Genomic DNA, 25,521 nt, shown 5'->3' with positions numbered 1-25,521 from the left:
TTTAAGGGATTTAACAAAAGCAGTACATTAACTGTTTGGGATATTTTTTATACATAATGCCCTATTTCCAGAGGCTCAAAAATAATTGGACAATTGACTGACAGGCAGTTCCATTGCCAAGTGAGGCCTGTTCCCTCATTATTCCATGACAGCTAAAGTAGATATTCCAAGTGTTTAACTTGCGTTTTGGTTAGCTGATTGTTGGAATGCTTAATAAGAGTTCTTAAAATGAAACAACACCAATACTCCTGGGCGACTATGGAGGACAACTAAGGTGAATGACTGCAGAATGTTTTTCTTTAGTTATAAAATCTGAACTTTAACAAATTAAAAAAAACACACAATCAAACTAAGTCACAGATCCAAAAAACTACACAAACTGTATCCTTGTACAGATATTTGTGAACATAACTGCATTTCAGATGTTTGTTCATTCTGTTAAAACAAAATTTAATCAAACATTTTTACACCAGTAATATTTGGTGATTCGCAGTGAAGCAGCTTTACTGCATTTGCTTACTTAGCTATCTAGCTAACACTGCAGCATGATAGATGGACAGATATCCCACTTACTCTTTGATATGCTTCCTACACGGCACAGAGTTCCTCATGCAGGTACCAGTGAGTCTTTCCACGTCCTCCACAATGACAAAGGGTTTCTCCTCTAAGGTGACGATGGACAGGTGGTTGTCATCAAGCTCAGCGTCACCAAAGGAGTTGAAACGTGGCCACACGGGGTACTTCAGTGTCAGACTACGATTGTCCAGTTTCCCCATCTGGTGAGAGAAGAGGAAAGTAGGAAACAAGATATAATAACTGGTGGCTAAAAATAGAACACCTGGCACATTTCCAATGGGCTACAATGTATTGCTTTTCAATTACTGAGTAGGCTGGAAGTCAATAGACTGATTGTTGTTTGGGTCACACTCATGGCCTCACATTTACCTCCCGGGAGTCTAAACTATCACGCTGTTCTGTTGGAGATGGTTATAAGTACAAATGAAGTGAAAGCAGTGAAGAAATTGCAGTTGCGATTTAGTGACCATTATATACTTAACTTTCCTAATAACATACAGCAGAAATGAGAAAAAACAAAATAAAACAAAGGATTTTGTGGAAAAGCTGCAGCCAGCATATACTGTATGTTGCTCTTTGGCCACAGTAAATGCCTGTTTGAATGTAAGGTAAAGCACGGCATATTAAATGCATGGCCTGCAGGGTTGGATCACAAAATGCACACAGTGATATTGCTATGCATGCAAACCCATACAGAAACAGAGATTTAGTGTGACAGTATGACAGTTGGGACTCTGTTGATAATTCAAAAAGTTTTCAGAGCTGTGATGTCACAGTTTCCCCTATGGGCTATTTTTATCTTTACCTACTGACATCTCTCTGTAGATCTATGTGTGTGTGTGTGTGTTCGTACATAAAGTATACATATATATACATATATATATATATATATATATATATATATATATATATATACATATATATATATATATATATATATATATATATATATATATATATATATATATATATATATATATATATATATGCATGTTTATGTCAGGGAAGGCAGAGTGGAATATCATAAACAGCAACAGGCATCGGGGCAGAAAATGGCAAAACACTGCTCTAACTCTTTTCCTCCATCTAAGAAATCTTTCTGACGTCTCGTGTGTTTCCATCTATCCTAGTACTGCACACATGCAGACAGAGGTATTGATATATTTTCATTCGTAGACATTAGTGACAAGATTGCGAGCAGGGTTGCAAAAGGTTAAGCTAAACATAGTTTCTTTGTTTTAGGTGTGTGGGGGAAAAAACCCCTAATATCTTAACGCAGTTGCACCCGACACACATATCATAGCAATGCTAATATGTCAGCCACTTGACCTCGAAGTCATGAGACAGTGTTTGTTATCCGCACACAACCACACGCACACACACATGTTGTTGGTTCGCCTGCACGCCTGGCTAAGTCATTAACAGCCGAGCAGAGAGGAGGAAGTGAAATTAGCATTTTAATTGTTTTGCTTTGAGTGGTTTTCTATCCTCTGACAGGGATTAGAGTCTCTTCTCCACTCTTAGTCGGCACCGCTGTCAACAGCTCACTCTGCTGTCGGCTACATTCCTCAAACTGTGCGTGTGTGTGTGAATGTGTGTGTGTGTTTGTGTTTGCGTAGGCATATGTGTTGAGGAAAGCAAAGCCGGACGGTACGCTGAGGTGGCACCCATGCTTCTTGCGTGTAATCGTTAGTCTCAAGGGATCGGCCACATTTTCCTGTCTGTCTTAGCCCAGCTGTTTTGCATTTCTCAATCGAGTGAGTGCATGTGTATGCGCCCATCCACATATGTGCGTTTGTGTCTGTGTGAGTGTTTATGCATTAAAGGGGTGGAGATAATAGAACATTTTAATGGGAAAGTAAAAATGTAATTCCTGTATCATAATTATGATCAGACAATAAAGACTGGTTGTCGACCTCAGTCATTCGGTTGGATGTTAGAGTAGAGCCACTGCTCCTCATCATCAAATGAGTCAGTTGAGGTAGTTCAAGCATTTGACCAGGATGCCTCCTGGGCACCTCCTAGGTGGGGTGTTCTGTGCATGTCCCACCAAGAAGTGGCCTTGGGGCCGACCCAGGACACCCTGGATGGATTAAATCTCTTGGTGGGTTTGGGAGCACCTTCATGTCCTGCCAGAAGAGTTGAAGTAGGTGGTCCTGATTTGAAAGGGGAGGTTTAGGCATTTCTGCTTCGACTACTGCCTACTGCTAACGTCTTGAGGCAACTGTTGTTGTGATTTGGCACTACAAAAATAAAATTGAAATGCATTGAATTACTAGAACATGGGCCCAGATGGATAGATGGTTGGATGGATGGATGGAGATCCCTCCTACCGAGTTCATTTTCTTATCCTCTCTCCTGTTTGTACAACTAAATCCTGTTTGACCCGTACGGCCATTAATATCATCTTTGAAGAGTAGTCCTGATTTGGTTGGATGAGTCAATAAACTAAGAAGCGTGATAAATGCACTGCTCAGAAAATAAGAGGGAAAGGAGGAGGAGGAGGGAAAGAAGAAGCTGACTTCAGCAACTCCTCTGATTTCCTGTCCTGCTGTTCTCCTCTTCCCTCTTCCTCCCAATCGCTCTTTCTTTCCAATTAAAGAAAGAGGGGCTATAAATTAATTCCCATAGAGGTAGGAAGATACTCTCTATCGACTGGTCAGAGAACAAAATGCTGAATCTACCCACATCTAATACCAAATATTGTGCACATGCTGTTCATGGAAAGCAGTGCACATGTTTGTGTATGTGTGTGGTTACAATCTTAAAGCCTGTGGGATTACAGCATTATAACAATCCACGCCGGCAATCCTATCGCATCATCACTCTGAAATAGATTTAGAGCCACTTGGTGGCGGGATGACACTCTGTCCCTGAAGTGCGGTGTATACTTCTTTGTATACTTTTTCTTAAAGCACTTGTTTCATCTACCACTCCTTCTTTTGTCATTTCACACTTGTTCCGCTTTGTTGTTCTTTCTATTCCATCATCATCTTTCTTTATCTTTGTTTCTTTAAAGGTCTTGCTCTTTGTACCAACATGTCTTTTTCTTCATTTCATTCATTTCATATTTGTCTCTTTGTATTACACTTTTTCTGCCCACGCAAACCTACACACACACACACACACACACACACACACACATATTCAAGGGCTATAATAAACCAGTACCTGGATGAATAACAGATAGAGTATGATAAAAGAATAAAGTAAAACCGGGGTCATGGCTTTTACACCAAGCACATTCTCTGTGCCAGTCTCACGGGGAGAGTTATCGTTGTGGCAAGTTGCATTATGGGAGAATGAGTTCCTAATAGCATGGAGAAACCCATTCAGTCATAAAATAGTATCTGTCACTCCTGTCAGACAAAATTATGTCAGGAAAATGGATTCTGCTCTCCCTCTCCTACACCCTACGCTTGCTCCGAATGTGTGCATGCGTGCGGGTGCACGTGCACGCCGCCGTTTGTGCGCGAAAAATGAGGGCATAGAGAAAGAGGATGAAAGAGTGGAAAATCGAAAAGAAACGGAATCCATTAATTTAGACATATTTCTTTAAAGTGAAGCTCTTTCACAAAGGCTCAGAGAATAGCGACGCCTGAATCGAAGACGCATGTGCGTGTTTGTGTGTCGACTTGCATGCACGTGGGCTTTTCTGTGCGTCTGCTCTCCATATTGTGATTCTCCAAGCACAAATCCCATGCTGTCTGTAATAATTATTTTGTGAACTGGCTGCTAACGCCACAGCAGTTCCTGAAGCAGTTTACGCACTCCATCGACTCAGCAGGAATAAAATATAACATCCTGGTTCTGATCGGTAAATACACTTTTCTCGTGCTGTTGATGAAGTCATGCTTTAATGCAGCAAACAATTACAATGCTGTAGACTTTCATAAATAAGAAAAGGGCAATATACAAACAGAAAATGTAATATATTTTGATCAAATAAGAGGTTCATGGATCTAGATTTGGATATGTAGTAAGTAAGGATTATGTTTCCTTGTACATTTGTTGCATCTGTTGAATGAACAGTAGTTTGAAGCAGTTAATATTTTTAGACTTTGATTGTTTCAAAATTAAACAATTAGGAAAAAATGTAACTAGTAAATGGTAACTTTAATTATTTAAATGTTCTATTTACTGTGATTTTAGCTAATTTGTGATGAATGCCTAGTTTTATTTGATCAAATCGCATCAGGCAGAACATGAAAAAGTGAAAGTCATTCACAAAGAACCTGCTTAGCAAGAGTAATAAGGTTATAAATTCAGATTCATATTTGTAGAATGAAATGTACAATATCTCTTTATAGATGTTGTGTTTTAGACATTTTTTCAAATTCATATTAAGTGAAATAAATATTTTAACACCCTGTGATGAATCGCGTTACTTATATGTGTTAAACTAGTTATGAAGCAATTATAAAGTTATACACTAGTATTCAAGGGGCCAGACATTCTGGACATTTTTAAAGTGCTCTACACCAACAGTTCTCCAGACTTTTTCCACTCATTTTCAGTCCAGAATTTTTACTTGACCATTTTCAGAACAATGTGCTTTTGTTTTTGCCCTATGAATTATTCAAGTAAAGGCACCTAACTCCAGGGATGAACCAATTTTGTGTCTACATTAAGAATTTTACATTTTAGCTTTAAGCACTTTGTTACTTGTAGCCAGGGGCGGAGCGTGGGGGTGGCTTACTGGGCTTAAGCCCGGGTTGTTTTGTCAGAAGCCCGGGGTATTTTGGAGTGCAATTTTTTCATAGTTAGATGCCTGGCTGACAACTGTATAAAACAAAAAGTACACACAATATTCGAAGCACATAGTGCACACTGTGGGAATTTACGACTGTGCGTGAATCCCCCCCTGATATTGGTATGATCCGAGCTCAGGCACTAAGCGACTGAGCGAGGGGGCGGGGCAGCTGCTACCCGTCAGTGCGCTGTTGGAGAGACGGAGCCAGCCATACTAAGGAGAGCTTAAGTTTGACCAGGTACCAAAGCAAATCATTCGTACCGTACAAATAATGTAAATATGACGGTGCATCACGAAAGATTGATATCAAACTGATCACTTGACCAATATTACGTTACTTGCTCTTCAAGTGAATCAACAAATGGCGAAATGAAAAGCCGAACAAATGCTATTTTTTTTTTAGAGATTCTTAGCTTACGTGTGTTTATTTCATATTTTCAGTTCTTACCCTCCCCGACTAAATCGGTTTCAGTTATGTACTGAAATATAAGAATGGACATTAGAGGGTTCTTTCAAAGAAAAACTCAGGTAAATGTTATTTTATATATTATGCTTTGTATGTTGTTCAGTATATTTGTATGCAAAACAAGAGGAATTTCAGTACACAGCAGGATATTCACATTTGTAACCAGATATTTACACTTTAGGGAGAAAACATAAAACATTTTTACTGCACAACATCAATTTAGAGTAAACTTTTGTTTTAGATAAATATTGAAATATCTTTTGAATTAGTTAAATGTCACAATAAAGAGAGACAGAGCTTTCTGTTTTTTATCACTTTCATCAAATTTAGGAGTACATGTACACTAAGTTTATTGTTAATTAATAAGAAAACTCCAGACGATTCCATTCTGAGCTGAAGAAGCTTCTGATAGGTTAGTAGAGTCCATGTGAGTAAACAGGTGGCACAGCTGTGGATGCATATAAGGCAAAACACAGAGCCTGTTTCTGTGACATGGGAAAATCAAGAGATGTCAACCAAAACACCAGGAAAAGAACTGTGGAGCTCCATAAGTGTGGCTCAATTTTGAATACAATTTGGTGCCATTTAAAATTAAGAAATACAGATAGTTTCTCTCTTTACTCTTAAAGTTAACAAATATGTTTTTTATATTTATCAATCTAAAAAAATAAACATTTAGTCTTATTTGATGTTACAATTAAAAAGTGTTTGTGTTTTTATCTGAAGAGTTTGTAAATATCTGTATATTTGATGATTGTCAGCACAAAGAGGGAGAGAGGAACAGAGAGGGAGATGGAGAATGAGGACAGAACAGAGATGAACAAGAGCAGGTGAGACACACATGTTAGTCAAATGGTTGTTTACCAAAAGTATCACCGTATCATAGGTACTCATGTATCTCATACCTAGTGTTTCTTTTTAGGTTTGTTATTTTTCAAATTCTATATTTATTAAGTTATGCAGGCTTGTTTGCACAACAAGGCTAAATAATTATATAAACCTTTCTCAATCTAAATATTGTACTTTGGTAAAATTAAAAAATAAGTGTAGTGCAGGTCTATGATGATTTTTAGTGCTACTATCATCTAGTTCTGATTCTGGTTCTGTCTTGGTTAAGTCCCAAGTAGTCCTGATTTTGAACTGTTGTAGTCCTGTTTTAATTCTGGATCAGTTCTGGGTCTGGTTGAATTGGGGTTTAGTCCTCGTGTCTTGATACAGCCCTGATTTTGTTATGCCTTGCTGCTTAATTAAAAAACTAGTTTAAGGTGTCCTGCACATGTGATATATATTTTTCCCTATATGAAGTCATTCTTTTTTGAACAAAACTCAAAACAGAGCCAATTAATCTTTCAGTCATTTCTACCCCCCCCCCCCCCCCCCCCCCCCCCAAGGGAAAAAAAAATCCCACATGCATACTATCCTTTTGGGCTAAGCCCCGGGTGTTTCAAATGTCTGGCTCCGCCTCTGCTTGTAGCCTGTCACGAAAGCAAATAATTTGTCATTTATTTAGTTGAGTCCATGAATGTCAAAGATAACACAGGTTGACGGGCATTAAGTAGTATTTTTACACCAACAAGGTGATTCTTAAAGAACAATTAGTGTAACTTGTTCTTAAAAAATAAAAATTAAAAAATTCAATAAATAAATAAAATTGGAGGAAACTGGAGAAGTGGAGAACAACAGTGATAGGCACAAAACACTGAGTATCTACAGCCATCTATAAAGCATAGTGGAGGTCGTGTCATCATTTGGGGCTTCATTTCAGCCAGTGGTGTTTGGGATATGCAGAAGAATATGCAGAAAATACCTCCTCAGAGACCGGACATCAACATTATTGAAGCAGTGTGGGATCATCTAAAGAAGAGCTTTGAGTGTCCTTTAATAAGCCTGGAGGACCATTCCTGAAGGCTACTTAAAGAAATTACAAGACAGTTGCCTAAGAGTTCAAACTATGAGGAAGAATAAATGTGCTGATACCAAATAATGACATATAAGCTCTTTAAACACAGCTCTCATTCATCCCTTGAATTAGGTGGCTTTTCATGCTTGAATTATTCATAAATCAACAAAAACACTAACACACAACTCCTCTCAAATTGATCAGGTACTGGACTGAAAATGAGAGAAGAAACAGCAAATGTCCAAATAATGTCCATGTACCCATTCAAATCTTTTTTTAGCCTCAGAGTGATTCTTTTCTGTCCCATTCAAATATTTGTCGCCTGGCAAACTGTTCGCTGATGGGCTGTAGTTACATTGTAGGGTTTTAAAAACCTTAAAGAGCTTTGAATAGTCGTAATAAAAACCCAGAGAGGCAATAAGTGATCACTGACTATTTTTAGGGGCTCGATACAAAGCATTAAAACGTGCTAAAATGACAACAGCATTAATTAACGCAGCATAGTTTGGACCTTGAAGCAGGGTTAATACATCATCACTTAACAACTGAATTGTTCGAGATCACATGATCCGAGTCTGGCTCCTTGGAAGCAAAATGAGGGGTGACACAAGACAGTACTGCACAAACTGTACTACTGTATATGAATATGGCAAGTCCTTTCTGGTTGGTCCCAAGTTTGCTGATATAATTTCAAACTAAAAGAACCAGTTTAAGATTACTTAATATGCAGAAAACACTAGCTTTTATGTTTTACTTGTAATTAATTTAGCCTAATATTGCTAGTGGGTAAACTGCACTGAGTACACTTTTTTAATTATTTTTTTTCCCCTTAGGACAAACTGATTAGTTGAAAAATTGGAACCATTTTAGTCAACCAAGACTTTGTTTTTTCTTTGTCTAAAGCTCTGACGCAAATCCCCCCCAAAAACTCCATATAAGCTCCATCCTCATTATCTAGGCAAATATACCCCCATGACTTCCTGCAAAATGTGCTTCATTTGAATTAGTTACAATACCCTTAGTAAATAAATAAACCCAAACACCACACGCACATCTAACCACACAAGTGCAATGACTTTAAAGGTAGCTCTTCTCAAAACTTAAAGAAAAAAAAGGAAAAGACACATCATCTAACCAATGTGGCTGTGCGCTGCAGCGAGGAGCAGGTGTGCTCAAAAAAAGGGAACTCATACACATGCTGGTGGCTCATTTATACCTTTCCTTTCCTCCTTTTGCTTCTTTCCTTTTCTCTTTCTCTCTCTTTGGGTCTCCATTTCTTGCAATCATTTGCTCTCAATATTCCCTCCCATCTGTCTCTGTCTCTTGTTCGTCTTGATACCGTTCCATACAGCACTCCTCTCCCTGTCTCTCCTGTGCCTCAGGGGGACACATTTTATATTTTTAGTGCATATCCATATTTTAGTGCAGTTACTGAATTTTTACCTCTTGATCATCGCAGGTCTCTCTCTGTGTGCCGCTGCTTTCTGGCGCATGGGTGGGACAGCAGCACCAGAGAGAGAAAGTGTGTGTGTGTGTGTGTGTGTGTGAGAAAGAGAGGGAGACAGAAAGAGAAAGAAAGAGAGAAGCTCCCAATTATGTTTCCACTTTGGGTCTCGGTGTGTCTCTTGCTTTCTGTTGCTTTCTCTGAACCACAGTACCATGTGGTCCTGATCAATTTCCCAGGCTCTGTATTAAAAACACCACACTCTGCCTCTCCTCTGCACATCAACAAAAGGTATTTTGCATGCATGCCTCTGTGTTTGTGTGTGTGTAGATATGAAATATGAAACAGCTAGTCTCAAAGATCGGGTGGAGACTCTGCAGATTGCGGCAAACTGAACTGCAAACTGTAAGTCACAGACACACACATATACGCATGGGTCTGACTTGAATAACAATTGCATTCGTTGCTGCACAAGTCTCCCGAAAAGTGTTTCTGTCAGTAGCCAGTGTTGACGAGTCAAATTACACACGTGCATGCACGTGAACCCGCGCCACCCTCCGGTATCAGAGGTCTCAGCTGTGTTTTGAGGCCCTATCAGAGGGGAGAAAAACAACACCAGAGTCTACAAATGATCTGAACTGGTGATGAAAGGAAAGGAGGGGAGGTAAGAGAAGATGGAAGAGGACAGATGAGGTAAAGAAGAAGGGAAAGAAGATCAAAGGTGGCAAACAGCCGTAAAGAGGAGAATGAAGAGTGTGAGGAGACACATGCACAGGGAGTGACAAAATCAAATCAATGCAAAGAAAAGAAAATGACCATAAAACTCAAAATTATCCATCTTCCCTTTACAATTCCCTCCAATTCCTCTCTTGTTTCCCCGTCCTTCTCCCAAACTTGTCCTCTCAGTCTCATCCATTCTAACGTATGAGCTATGGGGGCATTAAATATGAGGTATTTAAGTAAGTACCAGGGAGTCAGATGTAGGTATAAAGATACATGACTGCCATTTAAAGTCCATTAAAATGGCACGAATGCTCACCCTTTCATAGTGGCCATTCTTTATAGAAGCCACCTAACATTAACCAGTTACAGCAATCCATAACCTCCTCAGTAAATGAGCTCATTGATCAACTGAGTGCTGTATGATGACACATAGGTGGCATTTTCAATACTGTGCTCGTGCCTGGTTTTGTTTTTGTGTTGCATATCTCAGCGGTGACCTCTAAGTCAAAGATGGTGGTTGAATGTCATTTTCTTTCATTTTGATTTAAGTCCTACTGAGTGACTTTAGTCAAGCAATTAACATGTTTGCCAAAGATCCCGAGTTTGAGACCCGAAACAGGTACAAATTCTTAGAAGGACTCTGATCCAATATTTAGATCCATCCACTGTTGTGACCCTCCCACAAACAGGGGAGCAACAAAAACAAGCTTTTTCTTCTTTTAATAATGACCTTTTAAGCTTTTAGTCAAGGAGAAAATAAGGACAATTGGAAATGCATATTTATTGAACATGTGGAACAAATCATTATAAATCAAGCCTACCTGTTTTCAGCAACCATGACAATCTGATGGCGCACCGTTTTACCTAATGCAAGTTTATCATATTGAAATGCTCAGCAAAGCTGAAAACTATGGTGGTCATTAAATAAGGAATCGGGCTGGCTGCCTGGCATCTGGAGCACCGCTAAAATGTCCCTAGAGACATTTTTTTCCCTCCAAACTCATATTCTTTTTCAAAGAAGTGAAAGCTTTTCAGTGCAGGATTCTTAAGATATAGATCCTACCTTCTCCCACTCTCTCTCCTTGTTAAGAACAATGACCACCAGCTTTGGGTTTTCCTGGTAGCCGTCTTCTGTGAAGGACAAGTCTCTGCCATCCCACGTCACATTCATCATGTATCTGAGAATGAAAGGAGCAGAGGATGAGATATAGTGGGGCAAAGGGTGGTCAAAGAGATGGGGGTGGGGGGGGGGGGGGATGGGGGGGTTATGGGAAAAGCCAGTGAATAACAAAAGAAATGAAATGAGTGATTTTGTGAGAAAAAGAGAAAAGGAAATTGAATTACATTAGCATGTGAAATATTCCATTTGCAATCTACTATTATTATTACCTTTCTGCAATATTCAGGCTCTTGTAGTGAAAGTTATAAAGTCACATTTGATCATTATGGACTGGATTATGATTGTATTTTAGAACTAAAGAAACTGAACAGTCGAAGCATAAATGAGAACCATATGTCATATACACACACACATACACATACACATATATATATATATATATATATATATATATATATATATATATATATATATATATATATATATATATATATATATATATATATATATATATATATATATATATATATATATATATATATATATATAGAGAGCTGGATAGCGTAGTGGTTAAACTACACGCCTTTGGAACAGAGGATCGCAAGTTCGATTCCTGCCTGGGGCGTCTGTATCCAGTAAGGGTCCTAAGGCTAGACCCCCTATGCTAAGCAAGCCTACCGCAGACATGAGCGAGACAGATAAATATGAAGGCATGCCGGCTCGGACGTCGCCCGGATCAACAAGGTCCGCGTCAGGTGTTGAGGAACCAGGGCACCCTGACGAAAAGTGGGCTACTGGAACAAGAAGGCATCGGTGGGCAAGGGACGAAAACAGGGCGTTGTTGGAATGCTACTACGCAAGTAACCCCGGCGGAAGGGGCTACATGAATAGGATGAGGGACCTATGGATTCTTCGATACCCAACATCCACAATGACGGCGAAACAACTAGTAGCTCAGTGTTCCAACATTCGAAAGAAGGGACTGCTCTCACAGCTAGAGATTGACGAGGTACAACACAAATGCTACGGCAAGGAGGAGTCAGGACGCCAGGTCAGGGGGGAGATATCATCACCCCCACCCGAGATTGGGTACATAGCCCCAAGTGCGATAGGAGAAGGATCGTTGAGTGCGAGAGGAACTGACCTGAAAAATAGGATCATGGCCAAGCTTGAAACCTGGATCCCCCGTAGCCGGTTACCAAGATTACGTGAAGTACCCTCAGAAGGTCTGCTAGATGATGTTAATGCAGCACTACGGGCAATACCTACAACCACAATTACCGACACTAACAAGCTGATCTACAATACGGCAGCAGTGATCAGTGAGATGCTTGGTTACAAGTTGAACAGCCACAAGGGGCAGTACCCTCCATGGAGAAGGAGGCTAGAGGGCAAGATCAAAGTAGCACGGAGGGAGGTTAGCCAACTAACAGAGTTGCAGAAAGGTGCGACAAATAAGGTGCCTAAGAAATACAGCAAGCTGTCCATACCTGAGGCCTTGGAAACTGCCAAGCAAAGACTCACAGCCTTGGCCAGCCGCTTGAGGAGGTACACCAGAGAGATAGAAGGCAGGAGAATAAACCAGCTGTTCTCCACAGAACCAGCAAAGGTGTACTCTCAGTGGCAAGGGAACAATAATAAGAGAACAGCACCACCAAGGCTGGAGACGGAGCAATACTGGAAGAGCATATGGGAGAAGGATGCAACCCATAACGGCAATGCTCAGTGGCTAGTGGATCTGAGGGCAGACCACAGCGACCTCCCTGAACAGGGTCCAGTAACCATCACAGTGGCAGATATCCAAGAAAGGGTCTCCAGTATGAAGAGTTGGACAGCACCAGGGCCCGACATGGTTCACGCCTACTGGCTGAAGAAGCTGACTGCACTCCACGAGCGTCTGGCAGCACAAATGAACCAGATGCTAGTTAACGAGAGACACCCGGAATGGCTAACTGAAGGCCGGACGGTCCTGATCCCCAAGGACCCCAAGAAGGGACCGGTCCCCTCCAACTACCGACCAATAACCTGCCTCAGTACTACATGGAAGCTCCTGTCAGGCATCATATCGGCTAAGATGAACAGGCACATGGGTCAATACATGAGCGGGACACAGAAAGGAATTGGCAAGAATACCAGAGGTGCAAAACACCAGCTACTGGTAGACAGAACAATCAGCCGAGACTGCAAGACCAGACTGACCAACCTGTGCACTGCCTGGATTGATTACAAGAAGGCCTATGACTCAATGCCCCACAGCTGGATACTGGAATGCCTAGAATTGTACAAGATCAATGGGACCCTAAGAGCCTTCATCAGGAACTCAATGGGGATGTGGCGTACAACACTAGAGGCCAACTCCAAGCCCATAGCACAAGTTACCATCAAGTGCGGGATCTACCAAGGAGATGCTCTGTCCCCACTGCTGTTCTGCATAGGCCTGAACCCCCTCAGTGAGATCATTAACAAGACTGGCTACGGATACCGACTACGGAACGGAGCAGTTGTCAGCCACCTCCTGTACATGGATGACATCAAGCTGTATGCCAAGAGTGAACGAGACATCGATTCACTGATCCACACTACCAGGCTATACAGCAATGACATTGGAATGTCGTTCGGACTGGAGAAGTGTAGTCGGATGGTAACAAAGAGAGGGAAGGTAGTCAGAACTGAGGGGATTGAACTACCAGAAGGCAACATTGCAGACATAGAGGACAGTTACAAGTACCTGGGGATCCCGCAGGCAAATGGGAACCATGAAGAGGCCGCTAGAAAGGCTGCAACCACCAAGTACCTGCAGAGGGTCAGGCAAGTCCTGAGGAGTCAGCTGAATGGTAAGAACAAGATCCGGGCCATCAACACATACGCCCTGCCCGTGATCAGGTACCCTGCTGGGGTAATAGGCTGGCCAAAGGAGGAGATAGAAGCCACTGACATAAAGACAAGAAAGCTCCTGACCATGCATGGAGGGTTGCACCCCAAGTCCAGCACCCTGAGGCTGTACGCTAAGCGGAAGGAAGGGGGCCGGGGACTGGTGAGTGTCAGCACCACAGTCCAGGATGAGACAAGGAACATCCAAGAATACATTGGGAAGATGGCCCCAACTGACCGAGTGCTCAGTGAATACCTCAGGCAGCAGAAACCCAAGAAAGAGGAGGGAGACGAGGAACCATCATGGAAGGACAGGCCCCTGCACGGTATGTACCACCGGCAGATAGAGGAGGTGGCTGATATCCAGAAATCCTACCAGTGGCTGGACAAAGCTGGACTGAAAGACAGCACAGAGGCACTAATCATGGCAGCACAAGAACAAGCTCTGAGTACAAGATCCATAGAGGCTGGGGTCTATCACACCAGGCAAGACCCCAGGTGCAGGCTGTGTAAAGATGCCCCAGAGACAATCCAGCACATAACAGCAGGGTGCAAGATGCTAGCAGGCAAGGCATACATGGAACGCCATAACCAAGTGGCCGGCATAGTGTACAGGAACATCTGTGCCGAGTATAACCTAGAAGTCCCGAGGTCAAAATGGGAGATGCCCCCAAGGGTGGTGGAGAATGACCGAGCTAAGATCCTGTGGGACTTCCAGATACAGACGGACAAAATGGTGGTGGCTAACCAACCGGACATAGTGGTGGTAGACAAACAGAAGAAGACGGCCGTAGTGATCGATGTAGCGGTTCCGAATGACAGCAATATCAGGAAGAAGGAACACGAGAAGCTGGAGAAATACCAAGGGCTCAGAGAAGAGCTCGAGAGGATGTGGAGGGTGAAGGTAACGGTGGTCCCCGTGGTAATCGGAGCACTAGGTGCGGTGACTCCCAAGCTAGGCGAGTGGCTCCAGCAGATCCCGGGAATAACATCGGAGATCTCTGTCCAGAAGAGCGCAGTCCTGGGAACAGCTAAGATACTGCGCAGGACCCTCAAGCTCCCAGGCCTCTGGTAGAGGACCCGAGCTTGAAGGATAAACCGCCCGCAGGGGCGTGCTGGGTGTTTTTTTATGTGTATGTATGTATGTATGTATATATATATATATATATATATATATATGTATGTATGGCGGGACGGTATGTGTGCGTGTTCCTCAAACTTGGTGTCCTGGGAATTTGAGGGTTGTGTGCTTTTCCCAGGACTGCACTCTTTTAAATAGAGATCCCTGATGTTGTGCCTGGAATCTGCTGAAGCCACTCTCTGGTTTACAGCTCCTAAAGCTCCACTTTTGACCTCCACTTTTGCTCCAGTTGTTCCCTCAGCCCCTGGCCCTTCTCTATTTCCTTGTGCTCCTTCTCTGTGATGTTGCTGTCTGCCGGGGCTGCTACATCTTCTGCTCCTTTTCAACCACCACTATGTCTGGTTGGTTGGCCAGCAGCTGCTTGTCTTTCTGGAACTCAAAATCCCACGGGACCTTAGCCTTGTTGTTCTCAACTATCTTCAGTGGTGTCTCCCATCGGGAATTGGGCAGTTCTAATCCATATGTGGCCCAGATGTTCCTGTATGCTATCCCAGCCACTTGGTAGTGTCTCTCGGTTTATGTTGTTCCATCTTCCATCTTGGTACTATATACTGGACTGTCTCCAAGGCATCTTTGCAAAGCCTCCAATAAAGTCTCTTTCTCCACATTGGGATGTTATTCCAGTTCATTTAACAGCCTGATGTCCTCACTGTAGAGCCTGGTGAGGTGCATCAATGAAGTCTCGCTCTCTCCCAGCATATACCTTAATATCATCCATGTAAGAGAGGGGGCTGTGTCTGGGAGATTGCTGTGGTCTGCTCTTAGGTGCACCATCCACTTGGTGTTGGTGCTCTGTGCCATCTCATTCTCTAAGATTGTCTTCCAGGATTGCTCAGTGTCTGCCATCATAGTATGGTTCCTTTGCAGCTAAGAGTACACCCTAGAGAGCTCTTGTCTGTCTCTCACAAAACCTTCTGGACTTTTGTTAGTGCCCAAACATCATTCCAGATCTCCCTAATTTCCGTTACAGCCTTCTTTTCCACACGGGGGGGGGGGCTTTCTCTATATGTATTTGTCATTTTTGGACCCAAGTATTTCTGTGGCAGTGGCATATACGAGATTATTGCTTTTATTGATACTGGTAGTGGGGATGTTGAGTACGGGTGTGTTCACATTTGCAAGCATTTCCTGTGGTGAGAAAAGAGAAGTCGTGCACTCGGTTGTGTGGCTGCCTTGAGTTTGGCCACAATCATCTTCCTCAGCTAAGTAGATGCATCTATTAGTGCAGATGGCTGGGCATTATTTAGTTCAGCTACAAACAGTTTAGTTACTCTCTTCTACCAGGATTGGCTCAGTTAATACATATATAGTCGGTCCATTCTAACACACCACACACGTACACATACACTGTAATGAGTGACCTATATGGCAGGTCACATTAGCTAAGATGGAGGGCAGTGGGAAGATATTCTTGGGTCCACACAGCCTCTACATTAATCATGGCTGTCCTTCCTCACTCTGTCTCCCTCACTCCTTCTGTCAGCGCTCTGGTACAACACGACAGAGATGGCTGCTCTTTTCTTTCACCTTTATTCCATTCTGGGGGGCCAGGCGGGTGAAAGAACTCCTAAATGGAGCACGGACCCACTTGATGTGTCGTTGAAAACTCACAGTGGATTGCTGCAGGTGAGCTCTTTCAAGCTGTGTAGGGCATTGTGCAGTGATGTGCTGAAGGGTAAAAACGGCCAGAAAACTATTAAAACAAGTATTTGTGTGAGTTGGACCAAAAAATAAATAAATGAAGAAATCTTTTTAACAACCTGCATGTGTAAAACTGTTTATTTTACAATCTTTTATTGGAAAGTGATTGTTTATTTATTTAGGTTCAACTGAATTGTTGGATTAGCTACAGATTTGCAATAGTATCGACACCAGCGGTGACATATTTGCTCCATCCGGTTAACACACAACTCCACACAACACCTTTGCAGATAGGGAGTGTAACACACAGATGCAGCTTCTGGATCAGAAAAATGAAGCCAATCCAGAAGTGCCTAAAAACCTGCATTAAAACCTCTGAAGGCCCCAAGATGATATGAGGTGTCATTGCAAAAAGACTTCCTATGGGCTCGGTCACTAATTTTGGGTTGTAGTACCAACATTTGTAACAAATATTAAATTGTCTGAGGGGCACGTTAACATTAGCCACTGAAATATAGGCAGCATGGCGGCGCAATGGTTAGCATTGTTGTGTTGACTGTTGTCAATCTCAGATCTGTTCGGATAAATGGAAGATAGGTTAATGGATGGGTGTTAACAATTATCTGACAGCTAAATTACCTGTCTATTATGTTACCAATAATGTAGGAGGTATGTTAATAATAAAATAATTTAAGTTAATGTTGTTGCTAGGCAACAAATATGATCAGTCCTATTCATCTGTAACATTAGTAGACGGCTAGAGTAGAATAGAATAGAATAGAATAGAATTCAACTTTATTGTCATTGCACATGTCACAGGTACAGGGCAACGAAATGCACAGTTTATCAAATTTTAATCTCATCCATCCAGTTCACTAAGACACACCTGAAACCACCAAAACAATCACCAAAGACTGTTTCCAGTACACAGTGCCTGTATGTTTGCCCAGGAAGTCCCAGGATGAAGTGGGAATCTATCTTACCAACTCCTGTCAAAATATAGGGTAAAGTATTGTCCTTTTTTTTGTCTTTATAAAAAATAAAAAAGAATAATACATTTCAATTTTTTTCCATTAGCTCAAAAATGGCACTTATTTTCTGAGTTTAAAATTCTAGTATTAAACAATGTCTTTCTTTATTTACATAAAATCTTGTGTCATTAATGTTGTGCAATACCTATTTTATGTAAAACAAAAAACAAAAAACAAACAAAAAAAGAAAAGAAAAAAGAAAAGCATTTATTACTTTATGGACTAGTAGACATCAGCTATCAGGGGAGTAACATATGTGGGGAAGAAGCAAGAAGACGGTTTAGCAAGCCAGTAATTGAACCAGGGACTTGCTGCTCAAGACATCTAAGCTCATGTAGTATCAGGAGGCCTCCACCATGCAGCTTTCATGCTGCAGATAACAGCAACCACCACATAATCTGCCAGATATGACTGTGACTGCCAATTTACAGCTTAGCTTTTAGTTAATTAAATAGATTTTTATTATTTATGTACTCACTACTATACTAATCTATTTCAGAGGCTAGCAACTAAGAAAAAAAATCAATACGTCACAAGGATGACAAAAGTAATTGTTAAGAGGTAGTTTAATATCTGTGCTTTGGTGGTGACATTTCCTAAATTGCTGCTGATGACACACACACACACATGCATGCACGCACGCACACAAACACAACTCAATGCCCAGATGAAATCAGCCAGAGATAAGGGGATTGAGTGGGCTTTGTGATTAAAATTATCTGATTGGCCTGCAAGCAACCAGGTGAGTAGTATTAAGCCATTTGATTGGACACACAGCGCTGCGCTCGACCCAATTATGCGCGACTACCAGGAGAGAATGAGGTGCTGGGAGCAATACCAGAGCCCAGGCTGCTTTTTTTAGATACCAGTCCATTCTACACTTTGAAACCATCTGTGTGAAAAAAGGAAGCACTCTCACGTGTTTAAAGAATGGCTCCTCTACCCCGGCTAAACTTTCTCTTAAAGGTGAAGCTAAAATGAAGCTCGTTTTTGTGATTCTCACAAAAGCTTTTTACTGGGAATCTTGTAGGCTGTTTTCAACGTGATGTGTCAGCACTTCATCATAACTCTGAACCTCTAATGATAGCAATTTAAAAAAGCAAGACACAACAGCTGTGTGTGTGGCTCTGCTGTAAGAGTCATATGTAAAATTAGCCAAGCTGTTATGTTATATATAGACAAATGTGAACATGCTAAACAGGATGAAAAGAAGGAAGGACGGGATTGTGTGTGTATGTTTGCAAGTATATTTGGGCTGACGGCCATCGAACAGGTGGACCTGATAGTGCGTTGCTAGGATACGGACACAGACTTGTGTATGCTGCAAAATGACCCTCAACAACCCCCCCTCCCCCAGAGTAAACATCCCTGCAGACACTCAGGAACACAGGCAATTACCTGGCCAAAGGGGGCAGAATAGGGCGAGGAAGTGTAGAAACAGCAGGGATGATGCAATCCCCCCCAACTCCCACTCCTCAAAACAAAGAAGACTTTAAATATGAGACTGAGGGAAATCATTATCAGAGAACTAAGAGAGAGGAAGAGGAGTAACCCTTGATAGACTCTCATGAGAGTATAGAGTTACTTTTAAGCTTTTTTTGGAATGGAGGGGTGTTGTCATGAGTGGAGGTGAGGGTGTTTTTTTTCTGCTGTTACTGCAGCAGAGTTAACAAGACTACAAGTACTCTGCAAGAGAAAAATAAGAGCACACACTGCATTAAAGCTGCAAGTGTTTAATATTCTCAACACTCCTACTGCTGTTTTTCTTAACCGTTTGGTTAATCAGGGAGAAAAAGAACATTAATTGTGTCACCATTAACAACAACAACGACGACGTTCTAAGTAAAATGGTAACATTGTTCCAAGCCCACCGTCCAGGTCGTCTGGATTTTCCGATGACAGCACTGTGCCCTGAACTGCCAAAGTTCTCTTGACAAGGACTAAAACACTCAAAAACAAATGTCTTTTGAGTGGTTCTGGATTGTCTCCCGTGTGATAAGACATTAACTTTTATCTATTTTAGCTTTAATACTGGAACGAGTAGGCTATACAAAGATGGTATGATGAACTATAAAACACTGAACGTGTTCAAGATAGAGACAGGGACCAGTCAGAGCAAGGATGTATACTGTCAGGGTACTTGTGACCTGTGAAGTGCACACACAAGAGATATGCCCTGTGAGAGACAGCGGAGGAAATCTGAAAAAAAGATAAGGGCTGATGATTGAGGGCTTTTAAAAGGACCCAAGGGTGGGTAGTCATTTGAAAACACACACTCAGCCTCAGGTGGCAGGTGTTAAGTCTGACATGAAGAATAGCTACAGGAGGGGAAGTACATGCTATTTAGCATCCACTCCCTTGTGCCAAGATGGGTTTGTATGTGTGTGAATTTCGGCTGCATGAGTTTAGGTGGCATAAAATAATATTATAATGTAAACAATAATACCTGCATCATGAAATGGTTTCTTTTGCTCCGCAAAACAAAATATACGTGTTCATATACTAGCAACATCCGCTGTAGCTGCTGCTTCAAAGTTTCGTGTGCTGTGCATTTAGAGATGCTCTTCTGCATCCTTGGTTGTGACACGTGATTATTTAAGTTACTTTTTTGTTATGTGAGTTGCTCTTTGTCAGCTCAAGGCTCCTCACCTCTGACCTCTGAATACAGTAAGGCAAGGCAAGTTTATTTGTATAGCACAATTCAACAACAAGGTGATTCAAAGTGCTTTACAGAGACATTAGAAACAAGAACAAATAAAAAGCATGATTTAAAATTGATTAAAACAAGCAAATAAACTAACTAACTAATTAACAAACAAACAAACAAACAAAAAACAGTATATAAAATCAAAACAGATAAAATCAGAACAGTAGATAAAATCAGTAGTTAAATGTAAGTTTTGAAATTTAAGCTTAAAGTGTGGATTTGGTGCTTTATTCAAATGCAGCTGAGAACAGGTGAGTCTTCAACCTGGATTTAAATAAACTGAGTGTTTCAGCTGATCTGAGGCTTTCTGGGAGTTTGTTCCAGATATAAGGAGCATAAAAGCTGAATGCAGCTTCTCCGTGTCTGGTTCTGACTCTGGGAACTGATAAAAGACCGGATCCAGATGACCTGAGGGATCTGGATGGTTCATACTGGGTCAGGAGGTCATTGATGTATTTTGGTCCTAAACCATTCAGAGCTTTATAGGCCAGCATCAGAACTTTAAAGTCTATCCTCTGACGGACAGGCAGCCAGTGTAAAGACCTCAGAGCTGGACTGATGTGGTCCACTTTTTTGGTCTTAGTGAGGACTCGAGCAGCAGAGTTCTGAATGAGCTGTAGTTGTCTGACTGATTTTTTAGGTAGACCTGTAAAGATGCTGTTACAGTAATCAAGCCTACTAAAGATGAATGCATGGACTAGTTTTTCCAGGTCCTGTTGAGACATCAGATCTTTTATCCTTGATATATTCTTGAGGTGATAGTAAGCTGACTTTGTTATTGTCTTAATGTGTTTTTCTAAGTTTAGGTCTGCATCCATCACTACACCCAAATTTCTCGCCTGGTTTGTGGCTTTTAGATGTATAGATTGAAGTTCTCTGGTGACCTGTAATCGTTTTTCTTTGGCGCCAAAGACTATTACCTCAGTTTTGTTTTTGTTTAGCTGGAGAAAATTGTGGCACAACCAGTCATTGATTTCCTCAATGCATTTACCAAGAGCCTGTACAGGGCCTCGGTCTCCTGCTGACATTGTGATATATATTTGTGTGTCATCTGCATAGCTGTGATAGTTTATTTTGTTGTTCTTTATAATCTGTGCCAGTGGGAGCATGTAGATGTTAAACAGAAGGGGTCCCAAGATGGAACCTTGGGGAACTCCACATGTGATACTTGTCTGCTCAGATGTGAAGTTACCTATTGATACAAAGTATTTCCTGTTTTCTACGTATGTTTTGAACCAGTTTAGTACAGTTCCTGAAAGACCTGTCCAGTTCTCCAGTCGTTTGAGTAATATGTTGTGGTCAACTGTATCAAATGCTGCACTGAGATCCAGTAAAACTAGGACTGACATTTTTCCACTGTCTGTATTCAGACATATGTCATTAAACACTTTGGTCAGAGCAGTTTCAGTGCTGTGGTTCTGTCTAAAACCTGACTGGAAGGCATCGTAGCAATTATTCTGTTTTAAGAAGTAACTGAGCTGTTGAGAAACTGCTTTTTCAATGATCTTACTTAAAAACGGGAGATTTGAGATCGGCCTGTAGTTGTTCATTTGTGTCTTGTCAAGATTGTCCTTTTTCAGTATAGGTTTGATTACAGCAGTTTTTAGTGATTCTGGAAACACACCTGATAATAAAGAAAAGTTGACGATCTGTAACAGGTCTGACTCTAAAGTCTTTGAGACCTTTTTGAAAAAACTTGTTGGCAGGACATCTAAACAGCAGGAGGAGGAGTTCAGTTGACCTAAGATGTCCTCCAGGTCTTTGCTGTTAATAGGTTGAAACTGTTTCATGGTGTTTAAACAGTTTTTTGGTGGACACAGTACATATCCTGGATCTCCTGTTGATGTACCAACTGCTTGTCTAATCTTTTGGATTTTTTCAGTGAAGAATTTGGCAAAGTCATTGCAGGCCATGGTCGAATGAAGTTCAGCTGCCACTGACACAGGAGGGTTTGTTAGCCTGTCAACTGTAGAAAATAAAGTATTTGTACTTGGTTTCTTCCCATTGCTGTCAACAACCAAGCCACATTCAGATCCTTAAATTACCTTTCTTCCCCATTCTGATGCTCGGGTTAAACTTCAGCAGGTCATCTTGACAATGTCTACATGCTTAAATGCAACAAGCTGCCACGTGATTGGCTGAGAGTTGTGTGAATGAGCAACGGAAAAACATGGGTAGTAAGTAAAACTGATTTTGTTCCTTGTGTCAAACAACTGTTCTGCTCTACAAAGAAGAAGCCAGATGTCCTGTTAAAATATGTGAAAACATCTAAAACATTTTAAAAATTCAGTGCCAAGGAAACATTTATATTTCTTAGAGCAACAAACGACAGGGCAGTCGTTTAGCTGAAGCTAAGTCGATTAGCCTTTCAGTTAAAAGTTAAACTTAAAACCTCTTTTATGTCCTCAGCTTTAAGTACTTCTTTAATGTTGAAAGTTGGGACGACTATACTGTTCGCTTTAATTCTCCAAAACAAAAACAGAAAAAGATGATAACTATCTGAGCTCCACGATCAGCCTGTTGGAAAGCTGATTTTCTCACAGCTCGTTTGAAGTGCACACCCACCGCTGCTTAATGAACACTTCATTTGAAGTATCAGGCACTCGACCTACAATCAGTCTGTTGTTTTAGATCGAAATGGAGAGACGCTTCATAGTCACCTCACACCATCAATGTTTAAGCCATAACCACTGTACTCACACACAGACACACATCTTCTACCTTTGTGTGAAGGTTTATTTGCCTATTTGAAAGCTGATAACAGTGGTGCGAGGCCTAAAACAGCCGTTTTTGTGAATGTGAAAATGCTTAATTATACCTATAAATCATCCACATGTAAATGTAGTAACAACAGCTTTTTTGAGGAACAAATTCAACTACATTCATTTTTTTTTACATAGTGTGAAGTCACTAGAATAGCTGACTAAATAAAAGAGGTTTCTTTTTTTAATGTTTTGCCTGCTTATACAGTAATAGTATAAGAGCAGTTTCATTATAGAATCAAATCCACTGTACTGTTTTACTCATTGTTTAGGAATCTTACCCCTAAATACATGATTAGTTCTGAGATCACTTGGTGCATTTCACATCCCACAAGGGACCTGCAAACATTTACATTTACATTTATTAATACACAAACGCCCATAGGTGTCGTTAGCAAGTGATTATGCGGTAATGTATTATGTATGAGCTGTGGATTGACGGGCATGTTGAGACTCTGGGGCATGACGGTCTCCATTCTCTAAAAAGACAAAAAAACATGTTAGATCTCTAACGCTCTAAAATGATAAATACACTAAACGGTTTTGTACAGCACGCATGAAGAAGAACTACAGGCAAAACCATTTTTTCTGTTGCCATTTGTTCCATGCACACTGACGTTATTTTAAAATAGTTCTCCTAGTGGACATTTATGGAAATTAGTGCAAATATGAAGCTAAATCCTAAAAAATCTAAATAAATAGATTTAAGTTAATCAGTGATGTTGCATTTTTTGCATGTAAAAAAAAAAAAAAGAAAAACCCAAGAATATCTGAAGGACATAAATTTATTTGTTTGTTCCTGAATTTAAATGTCTGGAAAATGTTTTTTAAAAATGTTGTTTGTTTGTTTTTTTGTTTTATTTTGGAATATGTATAGAGTGATTAAGAAATATTCAATATTCAAAACCTTTTAAACACTTTAAACTTTTAAACCAGTTTTTATCCAGTTCTCAGATTTATAATTATGAAAATGTACATATTTTAAGAAAAAATGCCTCATTTTATGTGTCTGTAAGTGTCGTACAGAAAAATGCCAGAAAGGACAGGTTACAAAAAATCGCATTGTGTAGCGCTGTTGAGCAAGCGTTTGTCTTTGCACCACTGAAATGACAGCTGCCCCAGGACTAAGTTTGTGTGTGTAATGTGCATCTACGAAAAAAAAAAAGTGTTTTCTGAATTTTGACCCCCATATATCACGGCTAGAGCCCGAAATTACCTGTCAGAACAAACTACCGGCACCACGCCTTTTCCACACACACACACACACACACACACACACACACACACACACACACACACACACACACACACACACACACACACACACACACACACACTGATAAATAAGTGCTAAAGTCTTTTAAGGCACACTGTTCTCCACAGGAAGGTGAGCAGCACACTGTAAATCTGTCATGACAGAACATTCTCTTAAGGGGGGATATTTCTCTTGTTTCTAACATGCGCGTGCACGCGCACGAGCACAGGTCCACGCGCTGCATTTTATATGGAGTACAGGTTGTCACTCGGTCTGATTGCTGCACTGGCCAGCGCTCTTAGTTGGTCATTTGTCTCCTGTTTTTATTTAATTTTATTTTTTATTACTTGGCACACCATATTCATCTTGGATATGTCACTGTGGATTTATCATCACAGCTGACACGAGCAAAGTGACTGAGGTAAAACTTCACTAAAGGCCCGAAGCTATAGTAGTATAGTATAGTAGCTATAGTAGTAGCCATTGAGTGAAGGATTTATTTATTTATTTATTTTTTTGTAAATTCAGCAATAACTATTAATAATATTCCCATCAAAACAAGTTACTTTCAATTATGAAATGGTTTCTGGCACACTTAGGGCTGGAAGGAGCATCTGCTTTAAATCTAATTGTTGTGACAAACCACAGTGGAGTCTGAGAGGTGCTCAAGCAAACAAACAATAAATCTCAAGTTGAACACTAGCCAGATGCTCATAAGATAATAATACCATTATTGACATCTTGCTTACAAAAACACACCTCCTGAAAGACTGGGATAAATACTGTGCCTAAAGGAAAATACTGCAATATGTCCCACATACTGTATATTTGCACTTACATCCCATCTGCTCACCTCTCTGTGCGTGCATCTGTGTACTTGCATGTCTGTGAGCTGACCGTGTCTTCATGTCTTCCCTGACAGCTGATGATTGTCCAACAACCCACACTTGCCATTGCCCTGACCTACCTTTAACCAATCGTGTTTTCTCTTGTTCTGGCCTCAGAGCCCTATTGGCTGAGTTCTCTCACCCACTACAGTGCCATCTGTGGACACTGATCACCTGGGTAACAACCTTAGGCAGCAGAGCACGCTGGGAACAACGTCAGCTGGCTCTTGATGTTTGGTGATTC

General features: G+C 41.0%; 1 protein-coding gene and 1 long non-coding RNA gene across 2 annotated transcripts in view; one reads left to right on the top strand and one right to left on the bottom strand.

Moving 5' to 3' along the window:
• grin2aa (glutamate receptor, ionotropic, N-methyl D-aspartate 2A, a) overlaps positions 1-25,521 on the bottom strand; it is a 179,880-nt gene that overhangs the window by 29,310 nt on the left and 125,049 nt on the right. Inside the window, exons 5-6 of the mRNA XM_080906362.1 lie at positions 10,926-11,040; positions 574-776 (exon numbers count right to left, since the gene is read on the bottom strand). Coding sequence (XP_080762488.1) covers positions 574-776; positions 10,926-11,040 — 318 coding nt within the window. The remainder of the gene's footprint in view (positions 1-573; positions 777-10,925; positions 11,041-25,521) is intronic.
• LOC308412199 lies at positions 5,507-6,804 on the top strand. The gene is made up of 3 exons (XR_013974537.1): positions 5,507-5,567; positions 5,771-5,857; positions 6,557-6,804. It is a non-coding gene; the product is annotated as an uncharacterized lncRNA (long non-coding RNA).

This window comes from Rhamphochromis sp. 'chilingali' (genome assembly GCF_963969265.1).
Source record: "Rhamphochromis sp. 'chilingali' genome assembly, chromosome: 15".
NCBI classification, from domain to species: Eukaryota; Metazoa; Chordata; class Actinopteri; order Cichliformes; family Cichlidae; genus Rhamphochromis; species Rhamphochromis sp. 'chilingali'.
Note: the sequence above shows the minus strand (reverse complement) of the source record. Positions and strands in the feature narration are given on the sequence as shown.